This window comes from Hemibagrus wyckioides, linkage group LG24 (genome assembly GCF_019097595.1).
Source record: "Hemibagrus wyckioides isolate EC202008001 linkage group LG24, SWU_Hwy_1.0, whole genome shotgun sequence".
Classification (NCBI taxonomy): Eukaryota; Metazoa; Chordata; class Actinopteri; order Siluriformes; family Bagridae; genus Hemibagrus; species Hemibagrus wyckioides.
This window is the reverse complement of record NC_080733.1, coordinates 2,039,858-2,062,473: the sequence shown is the minus strand read 5'-3', so window position 1 is coordinate 2,062,473 and position 22,616 is coordinate 2,039,858. Positions and strand designations below refer to the sequence as shown.

Here is a 22,616-nt window from a genome sequence, read left to right as displayed (position 1 = left end):
CTACACCGGCCCTTTCCGGAAAACAATCGGAAGGATTTCGGGAGATAATGTAACTCCCCTGTTCTAACAGTTAATGCATAAGGTGTACAAATGACATCCACAGTAAAGCTGCAGAAAATAATATATACTTGCTAATATATATTTGGAATGATCTGATAATAAAAACAGCGGTGGTGGTGACACTAAACTGGTCAGGAGATTAAATCGGTGGTTGATGTTGAGGTCAAAGAGCAGATCTTTTCAGAGGCTTTGTGTAAACACTGCTATTGTGAAAATGTGTGTGGGTTAATAATGCTGTCTCTCTCTCTTTCTCTCTCTATCCATCTTGATATCTATCTATCTATAACTATATATAACTATTATACATAAATATTAGTTGTAGATGCAGCAAAAGTTCAGTGTTATTAAAAAACAGGACAAACCTCCCTCATCAGCTGTGAGTCAGTAAATGTATGCTGGGTAAATTTACGATGGGTGTATTTAATAAAATACACAAAATAAGAGCAGGTATGATGTAGATGTGCAGATGTACTATGCAGGTTAATCAGAGCAGGGAGTAGGAGTGTTGAGAGTAACCTGTGTCTGAGTCCGAGTCCGAGCGCTCCAGCCCCCCTACACTGCTGACGATGTTGAAAAGGTGGATGGCTGTCCAGGCAAAGGGCATTCGGAAACGACCAAGACGACTGCAAGACTGCTCTGCCTGGGCCTTCAGCTTCTCCAGTTTCTCCTTGTGCTACACACACACACACACACACCATAAGACATGCAGACACACTGAAAAGAAGCTGGAAAAGTCAGACAAGGTGTCTGTTAAAAACCATTGACAGTCTAAATAAACACCAAGAGCTCATAGGCTAGTGGTGAGTCTCTCCAAGTATACTGGACTTTGTCTATTTCAAAAACCACAGCAAATATTGCAGCAATTAGTAATTGAGAAATCACTGGAAAATATGATATGTATGCTTGGGGTAAGCAGTGCCAGCTCTCCACACAGTGCTGCTTTTGACGATGCCGCCACTTTTTTAAAGGTGTAGACTGATGGTGTTAGAAACAGTTGGAATACCTGCATTGTGTCTTGTCAGTACAGACACCACTAGATCTTCATCTTTATGTTGGTAATCTTATAGCAACACAATCTTACAGCACCTAACTCTGTATAAATGTCCTAAGAGAAGAAGGGCTGTGCTGGTACACTAGAAGGCTGCCCTTGAATTTTGAATGCAGCTCTATTTTGACAAACATCTGAAGTCTGGATAGATGCTCAGGATGAAGCCCCTGGCAGCTGCCCATGTCAGTTATATCCCTGTAAAGCCCACTGTTGCAGAATTACAACATCACTTTTAACAATTCTAAAAAAAAGGCCTGCAAATGTTTTTTTTTCTCAAGACCACAGTTACATAGTTAATGGGTACTATTGTTTGTCCTCACAATTCTTTTGGATAAAAGAAGTGTTTATAGGCCTGGTCATCTGGCCATGAACTCACTCTACCTGCAAACTTCGCGTTGAGCTCGTCTCCTTTTTTTGCATGACTGGATTTGTCAAGATTCAAGTAAGTAAAATTCCTTAAATATTTTTTTTGTGTTTATTACAATGTCTAGAACACATTCATGTTTAGTTATTTTGGAAAACATTCATCAAATTTGATTTAGAGCTTGTTATGTCTATGTTGTAATTCTACAACATTGGGCCAGAGTGGTAGTCAAAATAGCCTGTGCTCCTTACACCTTACATAAGGACACTGCACTTCTCACATGGTCACAACTCGAAAAAAATTGTAGTAGAAATTTGAAGTGTTAGATGATTCACTGTAACTAAGTTCTAAATTTGCTTTTCTGTTAAATTTTTACTTAGTTTAGCGTAGACCATAATTAAACACAGGAATCAACTGTATGTGGTATTAACTCCATCATCTATAGCAGTATCTGAAACTCCCTGTATCTTTGTAGTTTTTTGTTTGTTTTTTAACTTCTAAATTATCCTGAGATTTTTTTTATTGTGAGTGTTGTATGAGTGTTGACCAAGTAGCAGTTTGTAGCATTAGGCTCTGAATGTTCTGGATTTTAGGGGGGGGGTGCCTGTTGCATTGTTCAGGGACAGGTGTGAATGGTCTTGAATGTGAACCTGTAAGTGCTCTGGGGAGATAGCCAGCCAGACAGTATTGTTTGAATGTAGTGGAATTTTGATTAGCATTTGCACTGAAATGATAATACTTTAATGGATAATACTTAGATCTCTACCCTCGACATATGGTCTACCACCCTGTCTATTCTTTCAGTTTATCTACTACAATATAAGACTCATATGTATTATTCACATATTTAATTTCTTTTTTTTACTTTTTCCATTTCAGAATGCCACCAGTACAGAAAGGTCATCTATTCAGTGTGCAGGTTGTGATTGCTGCAGTCCAAAATGAAAAGGTTTTGTAAATACAATTTTTTCCAAGATTTTTATTAATAAATGCTTATTCATAAAACTATGATTGTTGTGTGATTATTACCCATGATATATACTGTTATGGGGCTAAGTAAGCAATCAACCCTGCAAATGAATGCTTAAATGTTCTGTATATCTGTTCAGACAAAGTGAGTACAAATACAGAAATTCTGCTCCCAACCAGACCCATCGCTGCAATATTACAACATTTCCCTAAAAACTTACTAAAATGTAAAAAATTTGAAAAATCTTTAATTTCTACATCAGAGGCCTCCTAAAACAATATCTGAGAGGTCAAAAAAAGTTTTGCTCATTTTTTTTTCTATATTTGGGTCTTACAGGGATATGCCAAGGACTGGTTCGAGGTGCATCCAATGACATGCAAGAATAAATAAAATTGTGCACAAACAGACAGACAGACAGACTACTGCACACAAGCACAAAAGCACATCAGCACTCATACTTACCTTAACTGAATCTGAATCCTTTATGACCATATATGGCTCACAGCACTCTCCTATATCTCCCTGCTGCAAGACCTTCTCCAGCTGAAACACACACAAACATACAAGAAAAACACACATTAATAAAAGGATCCAGGATTCTGACATGAGGATCCATGTGTGTAACTGCTCACACTTTCAACACAACTATGCTTCTACCAGATGAGGTTCTGAGCAGTGGCTCCCCCCGGTGGCCATACCTTGATAACCAGGAAGATGTCAGGTGAGGGGTCTGTAATGGAGAAGATGGCAGAGCGGGTGAGGGTGGAAATAGCGATGTGGGGGTTGTGGGGGCGGAGCATGTTCTTCATTTGGTCTGAGTTCAGGTCAAAATGAAAGTTCTCTGAAATCTAGGAGCAGTTGAACCAGATATGGTAAAGATGTTTAATTACAGGACTAATACAAGTACAAGAACAAGTTTGGAATAATAAACAACAAAGACTGCAACACACTACAGATGCTGAATACAACAACAGACTTACCTTTTTCTTTTCCTTCACATCGTACAGGGCCAGTGTTCCAAATATTGGTTCAATTTCTATCTCAAACCTAGAAGGGGCAACATTGCAGAGTCCATCACACCATGAAGGAAACCTGAATCATCACCATGTAAAAGCGATGCAGTGTGAAATACATGATGCCTGAAATAAATAAATAAAGGCACAAGGAGTGTTTTGATTAAACGACAAACACAGTGAACTCACTTGAGAGACAAACACTTGACCATGATTCTCTGGCCTGTATGTTCTTTGGGTACCTCAGGGATCGAGCACCTCTCCACAGCCTCATCCTGACACACACACACACACACACACACACCACATGAGAATGCGAGCTCCATGGTGACAGTGCCATGGCAACATTGACACAAGCACCAGAAGGCTGTGTACATAGATATAAAGAGGCACCAGCAGTGAAGTGGGTAATGAAGGACTACAGTAACATGCTAGACAAGAGAATAAAAATATCCAAAAAAAAAAAAAAAGCTTATTAGAGAGATAATTAACAAAGAACAGAACCGGACACCATAACTGGTTGAAGGAGGAGCTCTGTCCATTTCCTCTCAGCTTTAGCTAACTAGTTACTCTGTTAGTGTAACGGGCATGCTGGCCCTCGCAGCACTTCCTGGCTCTCAGTCACCTGAATACTAATCACACCACCTGCATCCAATCTACTGAACACTTATTTAAAGCGCTCGCTCGCTAGTGACAGCGGCGAGTATTAAGACTGTTTAAAGTAGTACCTGCCTGTCTGTGATCTCTGTCGGAAGTAGTACCTGCCTGTCTGTGATCTGTCGGAAGTAGTACCTGCCTGTCTGTGATCTCTGTCGGAAGTAGTACCTGCCTGTCTGTGATCTCTGTCGGAAGTAGTACCTGCCTGTCTGTGATCTCTGTCGGAAGTAGTACCTGCCTGTCTGTGATCTCTGTCGGAAGTAGTACCTGCCTGTCTGTGATCTCTGTCGGAAGTAGTACCTGCCTGTCTGTGATCTCTGTCGGAAGTAGTACCTGCCTGTCTGTGATCTGTTGGAAGTAGTACCTGCCTGTCTGTGATCTGTTGGAAGTAGTACCTGCCTGTCTGTGATCTCTTTAAGTTATGTTTTGCCTTCCTGCCTGCCAGTAGTGACTTCTTACCTGCCTGCCTAAGTTCACATTTTGCCTGAGTTACGTTATTGCCTTTTTTTCTGCCAGTTTAATAAAAGTGCATCCACTTCACCTTGTGCCTCTGGATTGTGTTGTTACAGATAGTCAGATAACAGGCCTGATTTATATCGCTTTAACAATCCCGCACTGCTCACCTACAAGAAACTAGATACCGAGGTCATATTTTTACCGTGATGATGCACACAATATTTCCATGTCAGGACAGATAAACCATCCTTCAGCTTACAGTATCGCTTTTACAGTATCTGCTTGTGCAGCAATTTCACTTTCAGCCCTATGATGCCATCTTCTATGTTATAATTGTACAATATGACGTCTTGAATGTGCCACAAAAACAAAGTTGCAATCATTAAGAGACCTCATTAAGAGAGAGGTTTCTTTTCAGCATAAGCACTCTGAGTTTCTGAGATGAGTGTAAATGTCCAGTCATCACAGGCTAGATCATTGCTTAGCTTAATGTAGCCGCTGACAGGATGCTCTACAGCTCTTCTAGAGTTACAGCATTTGAGAGTGTTAGTTTAGCTAAACAGCACTTCCTGTCTTTAGTGAGAATTTCTAATAATAAGCGGATAACATTTAAAATCAATCTGATTTCTAAATAAAATCTCGATAGATTTTTCAGTCAAATTATTAATGGTGTCACTGTGTGTGTGTGTGTTTTCTTTACAATCACTAAAGGAGTCTATTATTAAGATTAGATTTCTTGAGTAATAAAAAAGAAATCCAGGCCATTTCAACAACCAGCAAGATTTTTCTTGCAGCCGTCGGTATTTTCCTAGCACTCAGACCTCATCCGGCGCTGGGTAAAGCCCCAGTAAGTCAGGGTAACGTCCTTGCAGGCGGTTCTCTGTGTTGCGGTGGTCCATGTCCTCAGCAGCTGTGCGCTCCAGCAGAGAAGGCAGCAGGGCATCTGCAGAGGAGTTCTTCAGGTCAAAGATGCTGGAGGCCCAGCTGCCCCGTGGTGTGTCATCCAGAGACAGTGACCTCCTCTTAAGGTCATCCTACACACAGAAGTCCTGTGATCAGTTAAAACTCTTCAAACAATTCAGAAAATATTATTAAGTTAAAATAACAGAATTTGTTACATATTATGTCTAATGTGAGTTGAGTTTGGTCACCTATAAAAAGGTAAACACATATATACACACACACACACACACACACTCCACAATAATTATTCAGTTCAATACCTAGACTAAAAATCTGCAGTCTGAATCCACAATTATTTAGACATTTTAATGACAAATTGGAATTATTATAGACAATTCAGATTTTATTTCAGCTTGATGGTCCATATCTTGATGTTCTGACTGACTGAAATTCTTTAGGCCGATTGATGAGAGGAAGCTGCATATTTAATCCAGTTCCCTGAAACTATTCTGACATTTATGACTATTTTAACCCAAAATAATACTGTGGCATCCATAAGAAATACAGTTAACCCCGATGATGACAAGAAACATATATAATGTATAAGGTCCAACCACTGAGTCTAGAAGTTTTCACATTATTTCACATTAACGAATCATTCTGAAAACATTCACTATTTACACTGACAGACAATATGGCATCACTCAAATGAGCAAAATGAGTGGAAACAAGAGATTAGATGATAGAGCTACAAATATAAGATTGGGAAATTCCCATGTCACTGACTCATCCTCCATTTCTATTTGGGGGGGTGGGGGTCGTTAGGACCTCTATCTAAGTCTATCATCCAGGACTAGTTTACAGCCTTCTACACCCTTACATGATGGTCTGCATAAGTATTCACCCTCCTTTGAACCGTGAGACATTTTGCTGTGCTACTACCTGGGACTGAAACACTAACATATCAGGATCTAAGGTTGTGAATCTACACAAAAATATCCAATAACACAGAATTAAAATCAACGCTGTTAATTATTATTTAAAAAATTTATAAAAGTTTGCTAGTGACTGCATGAGTAATGTAAAAGACTGCAAAGACTTATTCAGCTCCACTGCTGCAAAACACCTACATTAGTTCTGGTGCAACCAGATGCCATCAGAAGCCACATAATTAGTGAAACAGGGTCATAAGCAGGTAGAGAACATTCCTGAGCATCATGAAGACCAAGCAGCTCAAAATGTTCACAAGAACCTTCTAGAAAAATCTCAGTAATGGTGTGTGTGTGTAGTACAGGGCATTTGGGGTGAGTTGTACTGTACGGGTGTATAAAGCGATCGAGGTGTGTGTGTGTGTGTATAATTCTTCTCTAATTCAATTCAAGAAGCTTTATTGTCATTCCAACCACATATATCTGACGCAGTACATAGTGAAATGAAACAGCGTTTCTCCAGGACCTGGTGCTACAGAAACATACAACATAAAGATCAAACACAAAACAACAACACAGAGCTAGGACCGGAGTTTGTCTTAGCCACATAAAGTGCACAGTGTGCAGCTGGGTGCAAACAGAGCAAAGACAAGACAGTGCAAAGAAAATAAAATAAAATAATAAATACAAGAAAGACAACACAAAAACACAGGACACTTAGCCCCGAAAAAGAAAGAAAAGGACATGTATAATGGAATGTAAGTGAAATAAAACAAGATAAAATGAAATGATGTAAAAAAAAATATTGTGCAAAAATACAACAGCAGCGGTTGAGGTAGTGCAAATAGAAATAAACATAAATATAACGATATATTTATAGCAGCAGATGACAGGTTGAGGTAGTGCAATAAGTAATGAACAATATAAATTATGTGTGTGTCCACACAGGCGAGAGAGACAGCTACAGTACTCATCACCACAGAAACGAAGTGAAATGACTCCACTCCATGTAGTGATGAACACTTCCTAAAATACAGGGCTGCATGATGACCATCACAGCACAGATGCCCCTCCCATCTTACCTGGTCATCTGAGCGGTCGGCAGCTGCAGCCTCGTCCAGTTCAAACGTCTGTTTAACCAGGCCTCTCCGTTTCTCCCTGTGCCGCTCAGTGTTGTGAGGATTCTGCATGGTACTGTAGCACTGGTATCTAAGACAGAAATAATGTTGAAAGTACTTCAGACCACATTGTGGATGAATTCTTCAACCTCAGGAGGCGTGCATTATTTCAGTAAAACCACACAACTCGGTCAGCAGCTCTGGCAGTAACATGAACGACAGGTTTATATTAACGCAGTCTTATTGTTTCTTTAATGTTTGTTTCCTCCCCAAAGGAACAACCTCTCTGTGGTTACTGAAACACAAAACTATCCGCCTGTCTCACAAGTTAATAAACCATTCTTCCACTCACTTTCTCTGGATAATGAGCCAGTTGTCACTGTAGACTCCATGTGCGTCTCTCACTCTGGGATCCAGTGTACTGCAGACACAAAATAACTCGGAGTAAAACACAGCTACTTATAATGAAGGCTAATAATAATCTGCTGAATGCAGTTATAACTAGGGATGCATGATATGAAGAATTTAAACCGATACCTGATAATTAAGTCCTTCTCTTGGCCGATTCCGATAACCAATAAGTTCATATTTTTATATTAGAATTTTCATCTGCAGTTTCATGTGCACCCAGGAGAAAAGAAAATCTAAGATGCACTGATGAAACTGATATTTTAGTAGCTCTGGCCTAACTGTAATAGCAAACATCAGTCCTGACTCTTCAAATGTTTTTAGTTTTTGCATAAGGCACTACAATAAGAACAGAAAGGGTTTAACAGAACTATGGTTTATCTGCAATTAACTCATTAAAAACAAAATTATATTCAGGTATTTCATGCATAACAAAGAAATGCATCTATTCAATCATTTTAGTGCATGAGGATGAGGAAGGTATATAGACCTTAACTTAAGGTCTACAGTATATACCTTCCTCGATGCTCCGTGTTTAGTGCTAGTAGCTGCTGCTGCCACTTCATATTCTTTTAATACAGCTTCGCCACGATGACGACCCTTCAAGTGAGATATAAGATTTGTTGTGTTAACACTTGACGCCTTTTTACCTCCTCTCGGAATCCTTGCTGAACATACGTTGCAAATAGCAATGGCATTGCTGCCACCGAGAAAAACTTCCAGACCGGCGAAGACATGTTCACAGATGATGACCTAATAAATGTGACACAGTTTAAAGCTGCAGTCACGTGCACTCGGAAAGCGGATGAATCTCGGATAAATCAGACTGATTGACTGATTTACCAGCAAGCATACTTTATCGGATTTCATTTATTTATCGGAGCAATAAAAATGACGCCATTTTCACCCATATCGGCCGATAATTTGTCTGTCTGATAAATATTGTGCATCCCTGGTTATAACCAAAGAGGATAAGCATCATCCACAGAGAGCAGCTGATCTGATTATGGTTACATTTCTGGATATACATGTGTGTATACTAAAGGGCTCACTCTTCCTCAGACAGAGCTGGTTCCAGGGTGGTGCACTCTCTCTCCTGCAGTATGAGCTCCAGGTCATCAGAGGGGAACTCCAGGAGCTGTCTGAGAGGCCCAGGCTCAGCGATCGGGGCATGACTGCTCACATACTCCTCAAAGTCCACCGGCTCCACCACTTCTGTAAGGGGCACCTAACACACACACGGACATGCACACACACACACACACAGACAACAAATCTTCTGTGATGGGGTAGTGCAGGTCGTGTGGGCAGAAGTGAAAACAATTACGGTTTTCGGTCATTACCACTTCCCTTTTCTACTTCATTTCCTAAATCTTATGGCCTGCCTTTATGGGAAGTAAAATCACTCCAACGTGAAATCTGAGAGGTTACTTTAAAGCTGTAAAGTAAATAATGCACCACAAGATTACACAACCATTCAAGCAATATCCTGATATCTCATGGTAGAGCACCCCTCCCAGGATGTCTGCACCCGTAATAATAATAATAATAATAATAATAATAATAATACTAACCAGACGGGTTAGCCTTCACTCCATACACACTTCACTGAGTCTTGGTCTCTCATGACCCTGTATTTTATCGTAAAACTTAATGTTTCAGGTTTAATATTAATGTACATTGATGTTTTTCTGTTGCTACTGAATTGTGTATTTCTTATCGAAAAGACAGGTAAAATCTCTCCTCTAGAAAAAACCTATTCCCTCTGTTTACATCCTGTATTGGATATTAACAGATTAACACTATACAGTACAGTGTGGATAGTATGATATTTGAGATTTAAGCCCAGACGTTGTACTCAAATGTCTCTGTATTTTCAATAAAGTTTCAATGATTATATGATGGGATCCATGCTGCAGTGTTCGAATATAAAAGTGCTTTTACTCACCGACTGATGGGCTCCACTTCGCTTTTTGGAGAGCTGAGGGGAGCCATACTCCCGAGATACCTGCTTCCTGACCTCTGCAGCTACCGTCCTGAGAGAGAGCGAGAGAGAGAGCGCGAGAGAAAGTGAGTGATAGTGCACAAACTAAAGTATTCATCTTGTCAGAAATGAAACAGGCAGTGATGTTATCAGCCCACAGCTCAGTATTTTCCTACCACTGCAAGCCAGCAGTATTTTATTCCTATTGAACTATAGTAATTTGCCAAAGGCAAACGACTTGTCCAACTTATCTGTTTATCATTACGTTTAATGTTGTAGCAGCTATTTAAAAAAAGAAAGCAGCTGATTATATCAACAAAAAATGCAAAGTATAAAGCCGTCTGTCCTGCAAACTTAAATACCAGCTGAACACGCATCTCACCACAGAAAACAGAACATCATAACAATTACAACCATTTTTATGATGTTTATGTGGAGCCATAAGACTCATTTCTTTATAAATACTCATTAACATAATCAGATTTGAGAATTTAAGGACACTGTTCCGGTGTTTTGAGTTGTCAACAGACATGATGCCAAAACTCCGCCCCTTTATGGCCCAACACCAAAGACCCCAAAACAGCCCCAGAGCCCCAGTCCCAGTCCCCCCAATGCTCTGCTCAGGCTGTTCAAGACACTTTGCAGCTGCTCCTTTACGGACTGGCTCACTTACTCAAACTCACACTCATGTGAGTACACACACACACACACACACACACACACAGCTGCCAGGGTTTTGGTCTCCCCCTTTGACATTCTTTCTTTCCATATGCATGCTGCTCATTGTATATGGCGACAAAGTACACACCCCCAACACACTCACACATACACACACACTCTCACACACACTAGCACCCTGTAAACAAAGCAGTCCATTGCACTCTCTTTTCAGTTAGTCTCTGCATCTAAACCACACAATTACCAAAACTTTCACAACTTTTCATATCATTCAGCGCAGCACACCCCTGCGGACCGGATGAAGGAACTCCCCCAGGGGTCACACCAATCCGGTTGGCCAGAAACTGATTTCTTGAGCTAATGAAACTCTGGAATACAGTTTTCAGAGCAGGAATACAATCACAAGATGGTACTCTGGCCTAGGCACATATGGTGTGATCAACTTTTTTTTCCAGGCTCACGAGTTAGTGGTTATTCTTCTATTCTAAACAGAATGCCAGAATGTTACAGGGCATGACACCCACACAAATACACACTCATAACTAAACAACAAAATACAGAATAATGAACACGGTATAGTGGAACAGTATGCATTTATGGCTTCATTCACACAAAACTTAATATCAAGCTTACTTGCTGAAATTCTAACACACACCACGGTTTAAAACCGCACACAGAAACACATCAAGCCTTTATGTGAATGCAGGAGTGGTGCATGATCAGTGGAAACCCATTTCCTACTTAAAGAGGAAAAAGGAAACTTTGCCTCCTCTAAAGGAAACATCCGCACACCCTTTTCCTGTATCCAGCACTTAAACAATGAACTCAGCCTCACAGGGGAAAAGCCAACACAACGTGACAGAAATAACCAAGACAACTATACAGCAATTAGAGGTTTAGGGTTCACCTGAACATCTACCAGACACCGAGCTGACATTCCTCAGAGATATGTAAAGTGTACAGACACAGTTAAAGCCAGAACGATGCTCCAGGTCACATTCCGAGTGACTTCACCTGCATGCTGTGATGTTAATCTCTTATCAGGTTTCTGCTCCACTGCACTACAGAAGCTCAGCAGAGAAGCTGAAAGAAATCAAACGTTCAGCTTAATGACGCGCTCAGACAAGACAAAGTCTGCAGTAAAGGACACGATGGTAGATCCCCATACAAACGATGAGCTGAAATGAAAGAGAAATTCAGCTCAGCGGTGTAAAAGGAGAACTCAGTTTTCCTAGTTCTGTGTCAGGAGTGACAATAACCGAGTCATAACACTGTGACTAAATGACCCTTGGTGTGCGGGAAGTGTGAAGGAGATAACGCTGGCCTGTGTTTCACAATGCAGCAGGAATACAATCATAAAAAATCATAAACAGCTTGTACACGTGAGTTTTGTGATAAATGACTTGTATATGCTGAGATTTCACTGCATGTAGCTGCCCTGACTACACAGCTCCACAACTTTCCCAGACACTATACTCTACATTACACTCCATAACACTCCTCTCCATACTACACTCCATACTATACTCCTCTCCATAATATACTCCATAACACTCCTCTCCATACTACACTCCATACCACTCCTCTCCATAATATACTCCATACCACTCCTCTCCATACTACACTCCATACTATACTCCTCTCCATAATATACTCCATAACACTCCTCTCCATACTACACTCCATACTATACTCCTCTCCATAATATACTCCATACCACTCCTCTCCATACTACACTCCATACTATACTCCTCTCCATAATATACTCCATAACACTCCTCTCCATACTACACTCCATACTATACTCCTCTCCATAATATACTCCATAACACTCCTCTCCATACTACACTCCATACTATACTCCTCTCCATAATATACTCCATAACACTCCTCTCCATACTACACTCCATACTATACTCCTCTCCATAATATACTCCATAACACTCCTCTCCATACTACACTCCATAACACTCCTCTCCATACTACACTCCATACTATACTCCTCTCCATAATATACTCCATAACACTCCTCTCCATACTACACTCCATAACACTCCTCTCCATACTACACTCCATACTATACTCCTCTCCATAATATACTCCATAACACTCCTCTCCATACTACACGCCATACTATACTCCTCTCCATAATATACTCCATAACACTCCTCTCCATACTACACTCCATACTATATTCCTCTCTATACTACACTCCATATCACTCCTCTCCATACTCCATTACACTCCTCACTCCACTCCCTGTGCGCGGTAAGTGAAACAATGAGTATTTCAGACACCAACACCCTGATTAAGCTTCATAAAAAGTATCGCCGACACACATTTCTGTAATCTATAAACAAAGGTGTCTCTCTCTCTCTGTCTCTCTCTCTCTCCAGCTGTCTCGGTTGACGGGAGCCGAGTTGAGGAATCGCGTCTCGCGGGCAGTAGCGTTGTGTTAGCCGGCTAGCGCGGTGTGGACACAATTAAAACTCGTACAGACCTGTTAATTTTGTGAGCAAAAGCTCTCCGCTCGCTGGTTAGAGTGGCCATCCTGTCCAAACACAGTCGCCGAGCAAAAACTCTTCGTGAAATTAGGTAATTATTTTGCAGTTAAGCTCCGCGGACATCGCTTCCTTGTGCTATAGTGTGGCGCGCGCACTGATCCTCCTAGCGGCCAGAGCACAACGCCGCCTTCCTCGAGCTTCTGACCAAACCGGTCCTGCTGACGCACCTGTCTCTGGCCCTCAGCCAGCGGGGCCCTGTCCCAAACTGCTCCCTACTTCCTGTAAACGCGCTCTCCACAGTCTACAACGCTGAATCAACTAATAAACCTTATCCTGGAGACTGGCCCATAATAAAGTGGACGGTGAACATGCATGCACACACACACACACACGCACGCACGCACGCCATCCACTTTATTAGGAACACCTCTGTATAGCTGCTCAATTATACATCAGAATCATGTGGCAGCGGTACAGTGAAATAAATTCACGCAGATTCAGGTCAGTGTAGTTACAGTAGTTAACATCAGAACAGGAAAACTTTTGATCACTGTGACTGTAACTGTGGAATGGTTGTTGGTACCAGATGAGCTGGTTTCAGTTTTAAGAACTGCTGGTTTCCAGGAAATTTCTCCAGAGTTCGCAGAAAACAAAAAAACACAACATTTCTGTGGGTGGGAGCGGCTGGTTGATAAAAGGGTTCAGAGGAAAAGGGTCTGATTGGTTTGAGCTTCCAGGAAGGATGCATTTTAATTAAAATAATCACTTTTCACAATTTTGGTGAGCAGTAAATCACTATAAAAGGCACAACACTCAATCAAACTATGATGGGGACGAGCTACAACAGCAGAAGACCACATCAGGTTCCTCAACCTTTCAGCCAATTTAAATCTGAGGTTATTTTTTCACTCTTTCTTTCTTTCTTTCTTTCTTTCTTTCTTTCTTTCTTTCTTTCTTTCTTTCTTTCTAAAACACTTTTATCTAAAGTAATTTGCAAATGAGGAAATAGAAGAAAAGTGATTTATCAAGCAGAGTATCAACACAAATAGTGCTACAATACAAGATTTTTTATTAATTGATAATGGAGCAAAATGCATAGAGATACAGTGGACATGTAAGAAGTTTTTTTTTGGAATGGGGTCAAGGATTGAAATCTGATGTTTTCTTCTGCTGTTCTAACTCAGGTTCCATGTTTTGTGCATTCCAGTATGCTTTTCTGCTCTCAAGAGTTGTATTGAGAGTGTATTTGATTTACTTTATGTGTAAAAATCCTTAAAAGATTTCCAAAATACTCAAACCAACCCATCTGGCACCAACACCCATGTCATGTTAAGGTCACAGTGATAAGACCTTTTTTTCCCATTCCGATATTTGATATGAACATTAACCGAAGTTTTTGATCTGCATCTGCATGATTTTATGCATTGTGCTGCTGCCACATGATTGACTGATTGGACAACTGCATCACTTGTTCCTTATAAAGTGGACTCTAAGTACATGTACTGTATACAGTAAATACAAAGAAATGCTGTAAAGCAAACATTCATATCAAAATCAAAGAAGTCAAAGAAGCTTTATTGTCACTTCAACCATATATAGCTGATGCAGTACACAGTGAAATGAAACAACGTTCCTCCTAGACCAAAGGTGCTACACAGAACAAAGACAAAGTACAGGTGACGCATACAAACACTGAGCTAAACATAGAGATAAAACTAAACTATACTTAAGGTGCATTCTTTAAACTAGACATACAACAGAAGTGCACAGGATGACAAGACAAGACAGTGCAGACAAACAGCCTGTAGACCGACTCAAGAATAGTGCTGACAGTGAGTGCAAATATTAAAGTTAACATGTAAACAGGATCAATATAAAGTATAAACTGTAATGTAAAGTGACATGTGCGTGCAAACAGGACAATTTGTGTGTGTGTGTGTGTGTGTGTATATATATATATATATATATATATATATATATATATATATATATATATATATATATATATATATATACATAATTATATATATAGGGGTTGGACAATGAAACTGAAACACTGGCCAATTTAGTGTTGGAGGTTTCATGGCTAAATTTGACCAGCCTGGTGGCCAATCTTCATTGATTGCACATTCCACCAGTAAGAGCAGAGTGTGAAGGTTTAATTAGCAGAGTAATAGCACAGTTTTGCTTAAAATATTGCAATGCACACAACATTATGGGAGACATATCAGAGTTCAAAAGAGGACAAATTGTTGGTGCACGTCTCGCTGGCGCATCTGTGACTAAGACAGCAAGTCTTTGTGATGTATCAAGAGCCACGGTATCCAGGGTAATGTCAGCATACCACCAAGAAGGACGAACCACATCCAACAGGAGTAACTGTGGACGCAAGAGGAAGCTGTCTGAAAGGGATGTCCGGGTGCTAACCTGGATTGTATCCAAAAAACATAAAACCACAGCTGCCCAACTCACTGCAGAATTAAATGTGCACCTCAACTCTCCTGTTTCCACCAAAACTGTCCGTCGGGAGCTCCACAGGGTCAATGTACATGGCCGGGCTGCTATAGCCAAACCTTTGGTCACTCATGCCAATGGCAAACATTGGTTTCAATGGTGCCAGCAGCAAAAATCTTGGGCTGTGGACAATGTGAAACATGTATTGTTCTCTGAGGAGTCCACCTTCACTGTCTTTCCCACATCCGGGAGAGTTACGGTGTGGAGAAGCCCCAAAGAAGCGTACCACCCAGACTGTTGCATGCCCAGAGTGAAGCATGGGGGTGGATCAGTGATGGTTTGGGCTGCAATATCATGGCATTCCCTAGGCCCAATACTTGTGCTAGATGGGCGCGTCACTGCCAAGGACTACCGAACCATTCTGGAGGGCCATGTGCACCCAATGGTTCAAACATTGTATCCTGAAGGCGGTGCCATGTATCAGGATGATAATGCACCAATACACACAGCAAGACTGGTGACAGAGTGGTTTGATGAACATGAAAGTAAAGTTGAACATCTCCCATGGCCTGCACAGTCACCAGATCTAAATATTATTGAGCCACTTTGGGGTGTTTTGGAGGAGCGAGTCAGGAAATGTTTTCCTCCACCAGCATTACGTAGTGACCTGGCCACTATTCTGCAAGAAGAATGGCTCAAAATCCCTCTGGCCACTGTGCAGGACTTGTGTCTGTCATTCCCAAGACGAATTGATGCTGTATTGGCCGCAAAAGGAGGCCCTACACCATACTAATGAATTATTGTGGTCTAAAACCAGGCATTTCAGTTTCATTGTCCAACCCCTGTATATATATAGTGTGTGTGTATATACCAAAGTACCCCTGAACATCACACCCGTATGTACCTGTTGAACATCTCATTCAGATCTATTCTCGTTCCTGTTATAATAATCTCTACTCTTCTCTTCTGTGAAGGTTTTAAACTAGATGTTTAGAGCATGACTGTGGGGATTAGTGATTATTCAGCTACAAGAGCATTAGGGAGACCAGACAATGTTGTAAGAGTGAAGAGGTCTGAGGTTCAGTCAGTGTTCCAGTTCATCCCAGTGTTGTTGATGTTGTTAAACACATCTATCAGGAAATGAAAGGTAAATTTTTGATCTATTGTCAAATGTTTGTCTTTTAATCTCAAACCGAAAGGGAACAGTATATAAGAGATGGCAAAATTCCACATTTTTCTTTCCTGATACTGATCCACACATCCCTATACTGTATTCTGCAACTAAGCTTTGAATTTATTTTTTAAAGCACTTCACACACTCTTTCACATAGACCTCACTTACATTATAAACATAAATTGAATAAATTAATTAAATTAAATAAATTGTAAAATATAAAATAAATCATTAAAATATATCTTTATATGTAAATATTTCCACTTCCAAAATACTTCTCAGTAGTTTACTTTAGTGTAGAGTAGTATAGTGTATTGTAGTTTTGTGTAGAGTTGTGTGGAATGGTGTAGTGTAGTATAATGTAGTATAGTGTAGTATAATATAGTGTAGTGTGGTATAATACAGTATAGTTTAGTGTAATATATTGTAGTATAGTATAATATAGTATAGTGTAGTCTCCCTTTTAGTTATGCTGTCATAGCTAGTCTCGCCGGAGTCCCTGCCTGCACTTTACACATAATCTACATTGTCTTAAACATCACATGATCAGAATCATACTTAATATCTTTCTCCTTCTCTCTCTGTCTCTCTCTGTCGAGCTATACACCCCACTCCTGACCTCCCAGTGTTTGCCAGTTTCCATTGTGACCACTGCCCTACCCCTGGTCGGAGTCTCGTCGCTTGGTGATGCCCACTGATGCTGTGGATGGATCTGTGTGGACCAGGAGACAGCCATGGACAGAGCCACTTTGGGCCATTCACACCATCACAGATCTGCCATTTCATCTGTCACCTTCTGACAGCAAAGAATTAGTGTCTATAATGACCTCAGAAACTACACTGACCTAATAGTTCTTCATGGGCAATTGATTGGGTTGTAGAAAGGACATTAATCAGTTACAGTTACATTATTTACTGTTTAGTGTCACCCAAATGAGGATGGGTTCCCTTCTGAGCCTGGTTCCTCTCAAGGTTAGCCTCATATCATCCCAGGGAGTTTTTCCTTGCCACCATCGCCACAGGCTTGCTCATTAGGGATAAAACAAAATTGTACAATTTAATTTAATAATCTATTCTTATTTCTAGGTATTTAGTTATTTTTTTATTTTTTTATTTTCATTTTTTCCCCTCCCCTTTCTCCGTTTCTCTTCTTTTGTAAAGCTGCTTTGAGACAATGTTCATTGACAAAGGTGCTATACAAAATAAATTGAACTGAAATGAACTGTGGTATAATATAGTGTAGTATAATGTAGTATAGTGTAGTATAATGTAGTATAGTGTAGTATAATATAGTTTAGTGTGGTATAATATAGTATAGTGTAGTATAATATAGTTTAGTGTAGTATAATATAGTTTAGTGTGGTATAATATAGTGTAGTATAATATAGTGTAGTGTAGTATAATATAGTGTAGTGTAGTATAATGTAGTGTAGTATAATATAGTGTAGTATAATATAGTGTAGTGTAGTATAATATAGTGTAGTATAATATAGTGTAGTATAATATAGTGTAGTGTAGTATAATATAGTGTAGTATAATATAGTGTAGTATAATATAGTGTAGTGTAGTATAATATAGTGTAGTATAATATAGTGTAGTGTAGTATAATATAGTGTAGTATAATATAGTGTAGTGTAGTATAATATAGTGTAGTATAATATAGTGTAGTATAATATAGTGTAGTATAATATAGTGTAGTGTAGTATAATATAGTGTAGTATAATATAGTGTAGTGTAGTATAATATAGTGTAGTATAATATAGTGTAGTGTAGTATAATATAGTGTAGTATAATATAGTGTAGTGTAGTATAATATAGTGTAGTGTAGTATAATATAGTGTAGTATAATATAGTGTAGTATAATATAGTGTAGTGTAGTATAATATAGTGTAGTGTAGTATAATATAGTGTAGTGTAGTATAATATAGTGTAGTGTAGTATAATATAGTGTAGTGTAGTATAATATAGTGTAGTATAATATAGTGTAGTGTAGTATAATATAGTGTAGTGTAGTATAATATAGTGTAGTATAATATAGTGTAGTGTAGTATAATATAGTGTAGTGTAGTATAATATAGTGTAGTATAATATAGTGTAGTGTAGTATAATATAGTGTAGTGTAGTATAATATAGTGTAGTATAATATAGTGTAGTGTAGTATAATATAGTGTAGTGTAGTATAATATAGTGTAGTATAATATAGTGTAGTGTAGTATAATATAGTGTAGTATAATATAGTGTAGTATAATATAGTGTAGTATAATATAGTGTAGTGTAGTATAATATAGTGTAGTATAATATAGTGTAGTATAATATAGTGTAGTGTAGTATAATATAGTGTAGTATAATATAGTGTAGTGTAGTATAATATAGTGTAGTATAATATAGTGTAGTGTAGTATAATATAGTGTAGTGTAGTATAATATAGTGTAGTGTAGTATAATATAGTGTAGTATAATATAGTGTAGTATAATATAGTGTAGTGTAGTATAATATAGTGTAGTATAATATAGTGTAGTGTAGTATAATATAGTGTAGTATAATATAGTGTAGTGTAGTATAATATAGTGTAGTATAATATAGTGTAGTGTAGTATAATATAGTGTAGTGTAGTATAATATAGTGTAGTGTAGTATAATATAGTGTAGTGTAGTATAATATAGTGTAGTATAATATAGTGTAGTGTAGTATAATATAGTGTAGTGTAGTATAATATAGTGTAGTATAATATAGTGTAGTGTAGTATAATATAGTATAGTGTAGTATAATATAGTATAGTGTAGTATAATATAGTGTAGTGTAGTATAATATAGTATAGTGTAGTATAATATAGTGTAGTGTAGTATAATATAGTATAGTGTAGTATAATATAGTGTAGTGTAGTATAATATAGTATAGTGTAGTATAATATAGTGTAGTGTAGTATAATATAGTGTAGTGTAGTATAATATAGTATAGTGTAGTATAATATAGTGTAGTGTAGTATAATATAGTGTAGTGTAGTATAATATAGTATAGTGTAGTATAATATAGTATAGTGTAGTATAATATAGTGTAGTGTAGTATAATATAGTGTAGTGTAGTATAATATAGTGTAGTGTAGTATAATATAGTATAGTGTAGTATAATATAGTGTAGTGTAGTATAATATAGTATAGTGTAGTATAATATAGTATAGTGTAGTATAATATAGTGTAGTGTAGTATAATATAGTATAGTGTAGTATAATATAGTGTAGTGTAGTATAGTATAGTGTAGTATAATATAGTGTAGTATAATATAGTGTAGTGTAGTATAATATAGTATAGTGTAGTATAATATAGTGTAGTGTAGTATAATATAGTGTAGTATAATATAGTGTAGTGTAGTATAATGTAGTATAGTGTAGTATAATATAGTGTAGTGTAGTATAATATAGTGTAGTGTAGTATAATATAGTGTAGTGTAGTATAATGTAGTATAGTGTAGTATAATATAGTGTAGTGTAGTATAATATAGTGTAGTGTAGTATAATGTAGTATAGTGTAGTATAATATAGTGTAGTGTAGTATAATGTAGTATAGTGTAGTATAATATAGTGTAGTGTAGTATAATATAGTGTAGTATAATATAGTGTAGTGTAGTATAATGTAGTATAGTGTAGTATAATATAGTGTAGTGTAGTATAATATAGTGTAGTGTAGTATAATATAGTGTAGTGTAGTATAATGTAGTATAGTGTAGTATAATATAGTGTAGTGTAGTATAATATAGTGTAGTGTAGTATAATATAGTGTAGTGTAGTATAATGTAGTATAGTGTAGTATAATATAGTGTAGTGTAGTATAATATAGTGTAGTGTAGTATAATATAGTGTAGTGTAGTATAATATAGTGTAGTGTAGTATAATGTAGTATAGTGTAGTATAATATAGTGTAGTGTAGTATAATGTAGTATAGTGTAGTATAATATAGTGTAGTGTAGTATAATGTAGTATAGTGTAGTATAATATAGTGTAGTGTAGTATAATGTAGTATAGTGTAGTATAATATAGTGTAGTGTAGTATAATGTAGTATAGTGTAGTATAATATAGTGTAGTGTAGTATAATGTAGTATAGTGTAGTATAATATAGTGTAGTGTAGTATAATGTAGTATAGTGTAGTATAATATAGTGTAGTGTAGTATAATATAGTGTAGTGTAGTATAATATAGTGTAGTGTAGTATAATGTAGTATAGTGTAGTATAATATAGTGTAGTGTAGTATAATGTAGTATAGTGTAGTATAATATAGTGTAGTGTAGTATAATGTAGTATAGTGTAGTATAATATAGTGTAGTGTAGTATAATGTAGTATAGTGTAGTATAATATAGTGTAGTGTAGTATAATGTAGTATAGTGTAGTATAATATAGTGTAGTGTAGTATAATGTAGTATAGTGTAGTATAATATAGTGTAGTGTAGTATAATGTAGTATAGTGTAGTATAATATAGTGTAGTGTAGTATAATGTAGTATAGTGTAGTATAATATAGTGTAGTGTAGTATAATGTAGTATAGTGTAGTATAATATAGTGTAGTGTAGTATAATATAGTGTAGTGTAGTATAATATAGTGTAGTGTAGTATAATGTAGTATAGTGTAGTATAATATAGTGTAGTGTAGTATAATGTAGTATAGTGTAGTATAATATAGTGTAGTGTAGTATAATGTAGTATAGTGTAGTATAATATAGTGTAGTGTAGTATAATGTAGTATAGTGTAGTATAATATAGTGTAGTGTAGTATAATGTAGTATAGTGTAGTATAATATAGTGTAGTGTAGTATAATGTAGTATAGTGTAGTATAATATAGTGTAGTGTAGTATAATGTAGTATAGTGTAGTATAATATAGTGTAGTGTAGTATAATATAGTGTAGTGTAGTATAATATAGTGTAGTGTAGTATAATGTAGTATAGTGTAGTATAATATAGTGTAGTGTAGTATAATGTAGTATAGTGTAGTATAATATAGTGTAGTGTAGTATAATGTAGTATAGTGTAGTATAATATAGTGTAGTGTAGTATAATATAGTGTAGTGTAGTATAATATAGTGTAGTGTAGTATAATATAGTGTAGTGTAGTATAATATAGTGTAGTGTAGTATAATGTAGTATAGTGTAGTATAATATAGTGTAGTGTAGTATAATGTAGTATAGTGTAGTATAATATAGTGTAGTGTAGTATAATGTAGTATAGTGTAGTATAATATAGTGTAGTGTAGTATAATGTAGTATAGTGTAGTATAATATAGTGTAGTGTAGTATAATATAGTGTAGTGTAGTATAATATAGTGTAGTGTAGTATAATGTAGTATAGTGTAGTATAATATAGTGTAGTGTAGTATAATGTAGTATAGTGTAGTATAATATAGTGTAGTGTAGTATAATGTAGTATAGTGTAGTATAATATAGTGTAGTGTAGTATAATGTAGTATAGTGTAGTATAATATAGTGTAGTGTAGTATAATGTAGTATAGTGTAGTATAATATAGTGTAGTGTAGTATAATGTAGTATAGTGTAGTATAATATAGTGTAGTGTAGTATAATATAGTGTAGTGTAGTATAATATAGTTTAGTGAGGTATATATACATATGTATACATTTAATCCTTATTAACATTTTAACCAGTTAACACCAAACAGTCATTCATTTGTTAATAAAACAAACACCACCAGACCACTGGCTCAGGTAACGTGACACATGCACAGGCAAGGAACCACGAACCACAATCAGATCACACAGATGTAAATGTCAGATCATTTCCATTTCATCTGACTCACACAACTGATACCATTCAAATGAATCATGACAATGGTGACACACAATGATTTATTCCAAACCTGGTCCTGGAGTTCCTCTGTCCTCCACACTGTA

General features: G+C 37.2%; 1 protein-coding gene across 13 annotated transcripts in view; it reads right to left on the bottom strand.

Moving 5' to 3' along the window:
* The window catches only part of LOC131345131 (dedicator of cytokinesis protein 7-like), a 41,233-nt gene extending 27,963 nt beyond the window's left edge, over window positions 1–13,270 (bottom strand). For 10 of the 13 annotated variants that reach the window (XM_058377862.1, XM_058377860.1, XM_058377870.1 and 7 more), the window contains exons 1-11: window positions 13,089–13,269; window positions 9,875–9,962; window positions 8,979–9,154; window positions 7,871–7,939; window positions 7,483–7,609; window positions 5,390–5,602; window positions 3,645–3,730; window positions 3,423–3,489; window positions 3,141–3,290; window positions 2,905–2,985; window positions 577–733 (exon numbers count right to left, since the gene is read on the bottom strand). In XM_058377862.1, the coding sequence (XP_058233845.1) occupies window positions 577–733; window positions 2,905–2,985; window positions 3,141–3,290; window positions 3,423–3,489; window positions 3,645–3,730; window positions 5,390–5,602; window positions 7,483–7,609; window positions 7,871–7,939; window positions 8,979–9,154; window positions 9,875–9,962; window positions 13,089–13,138 (1,264 nt within the window). In that variant the 5' untranslated portion in view covers window positions 13,139–13,269. Of the gene's footprint in view, window positions 1–576; window positions 734–2,904; window positions 2,986–3,140; window positions 3,291–3,422; window positions 3,490–3,644; window positions 3,731–5,389; window positions 5,603–7,482; window positions 7,610–7,870; window positions 7,940–8,978; window positions 9,155–9,874; window positions 9,963–13,088 lie in introns of all 13 variants that reach the window. The other 3 variants (XM_058377857.1, XM_058377861.1, XM_058377858.1) reach the window with 1 other exon arrangement.
* Between the last annotated feature and the right edge of the window lie 9,346 nt (window positions 13,271–22,616).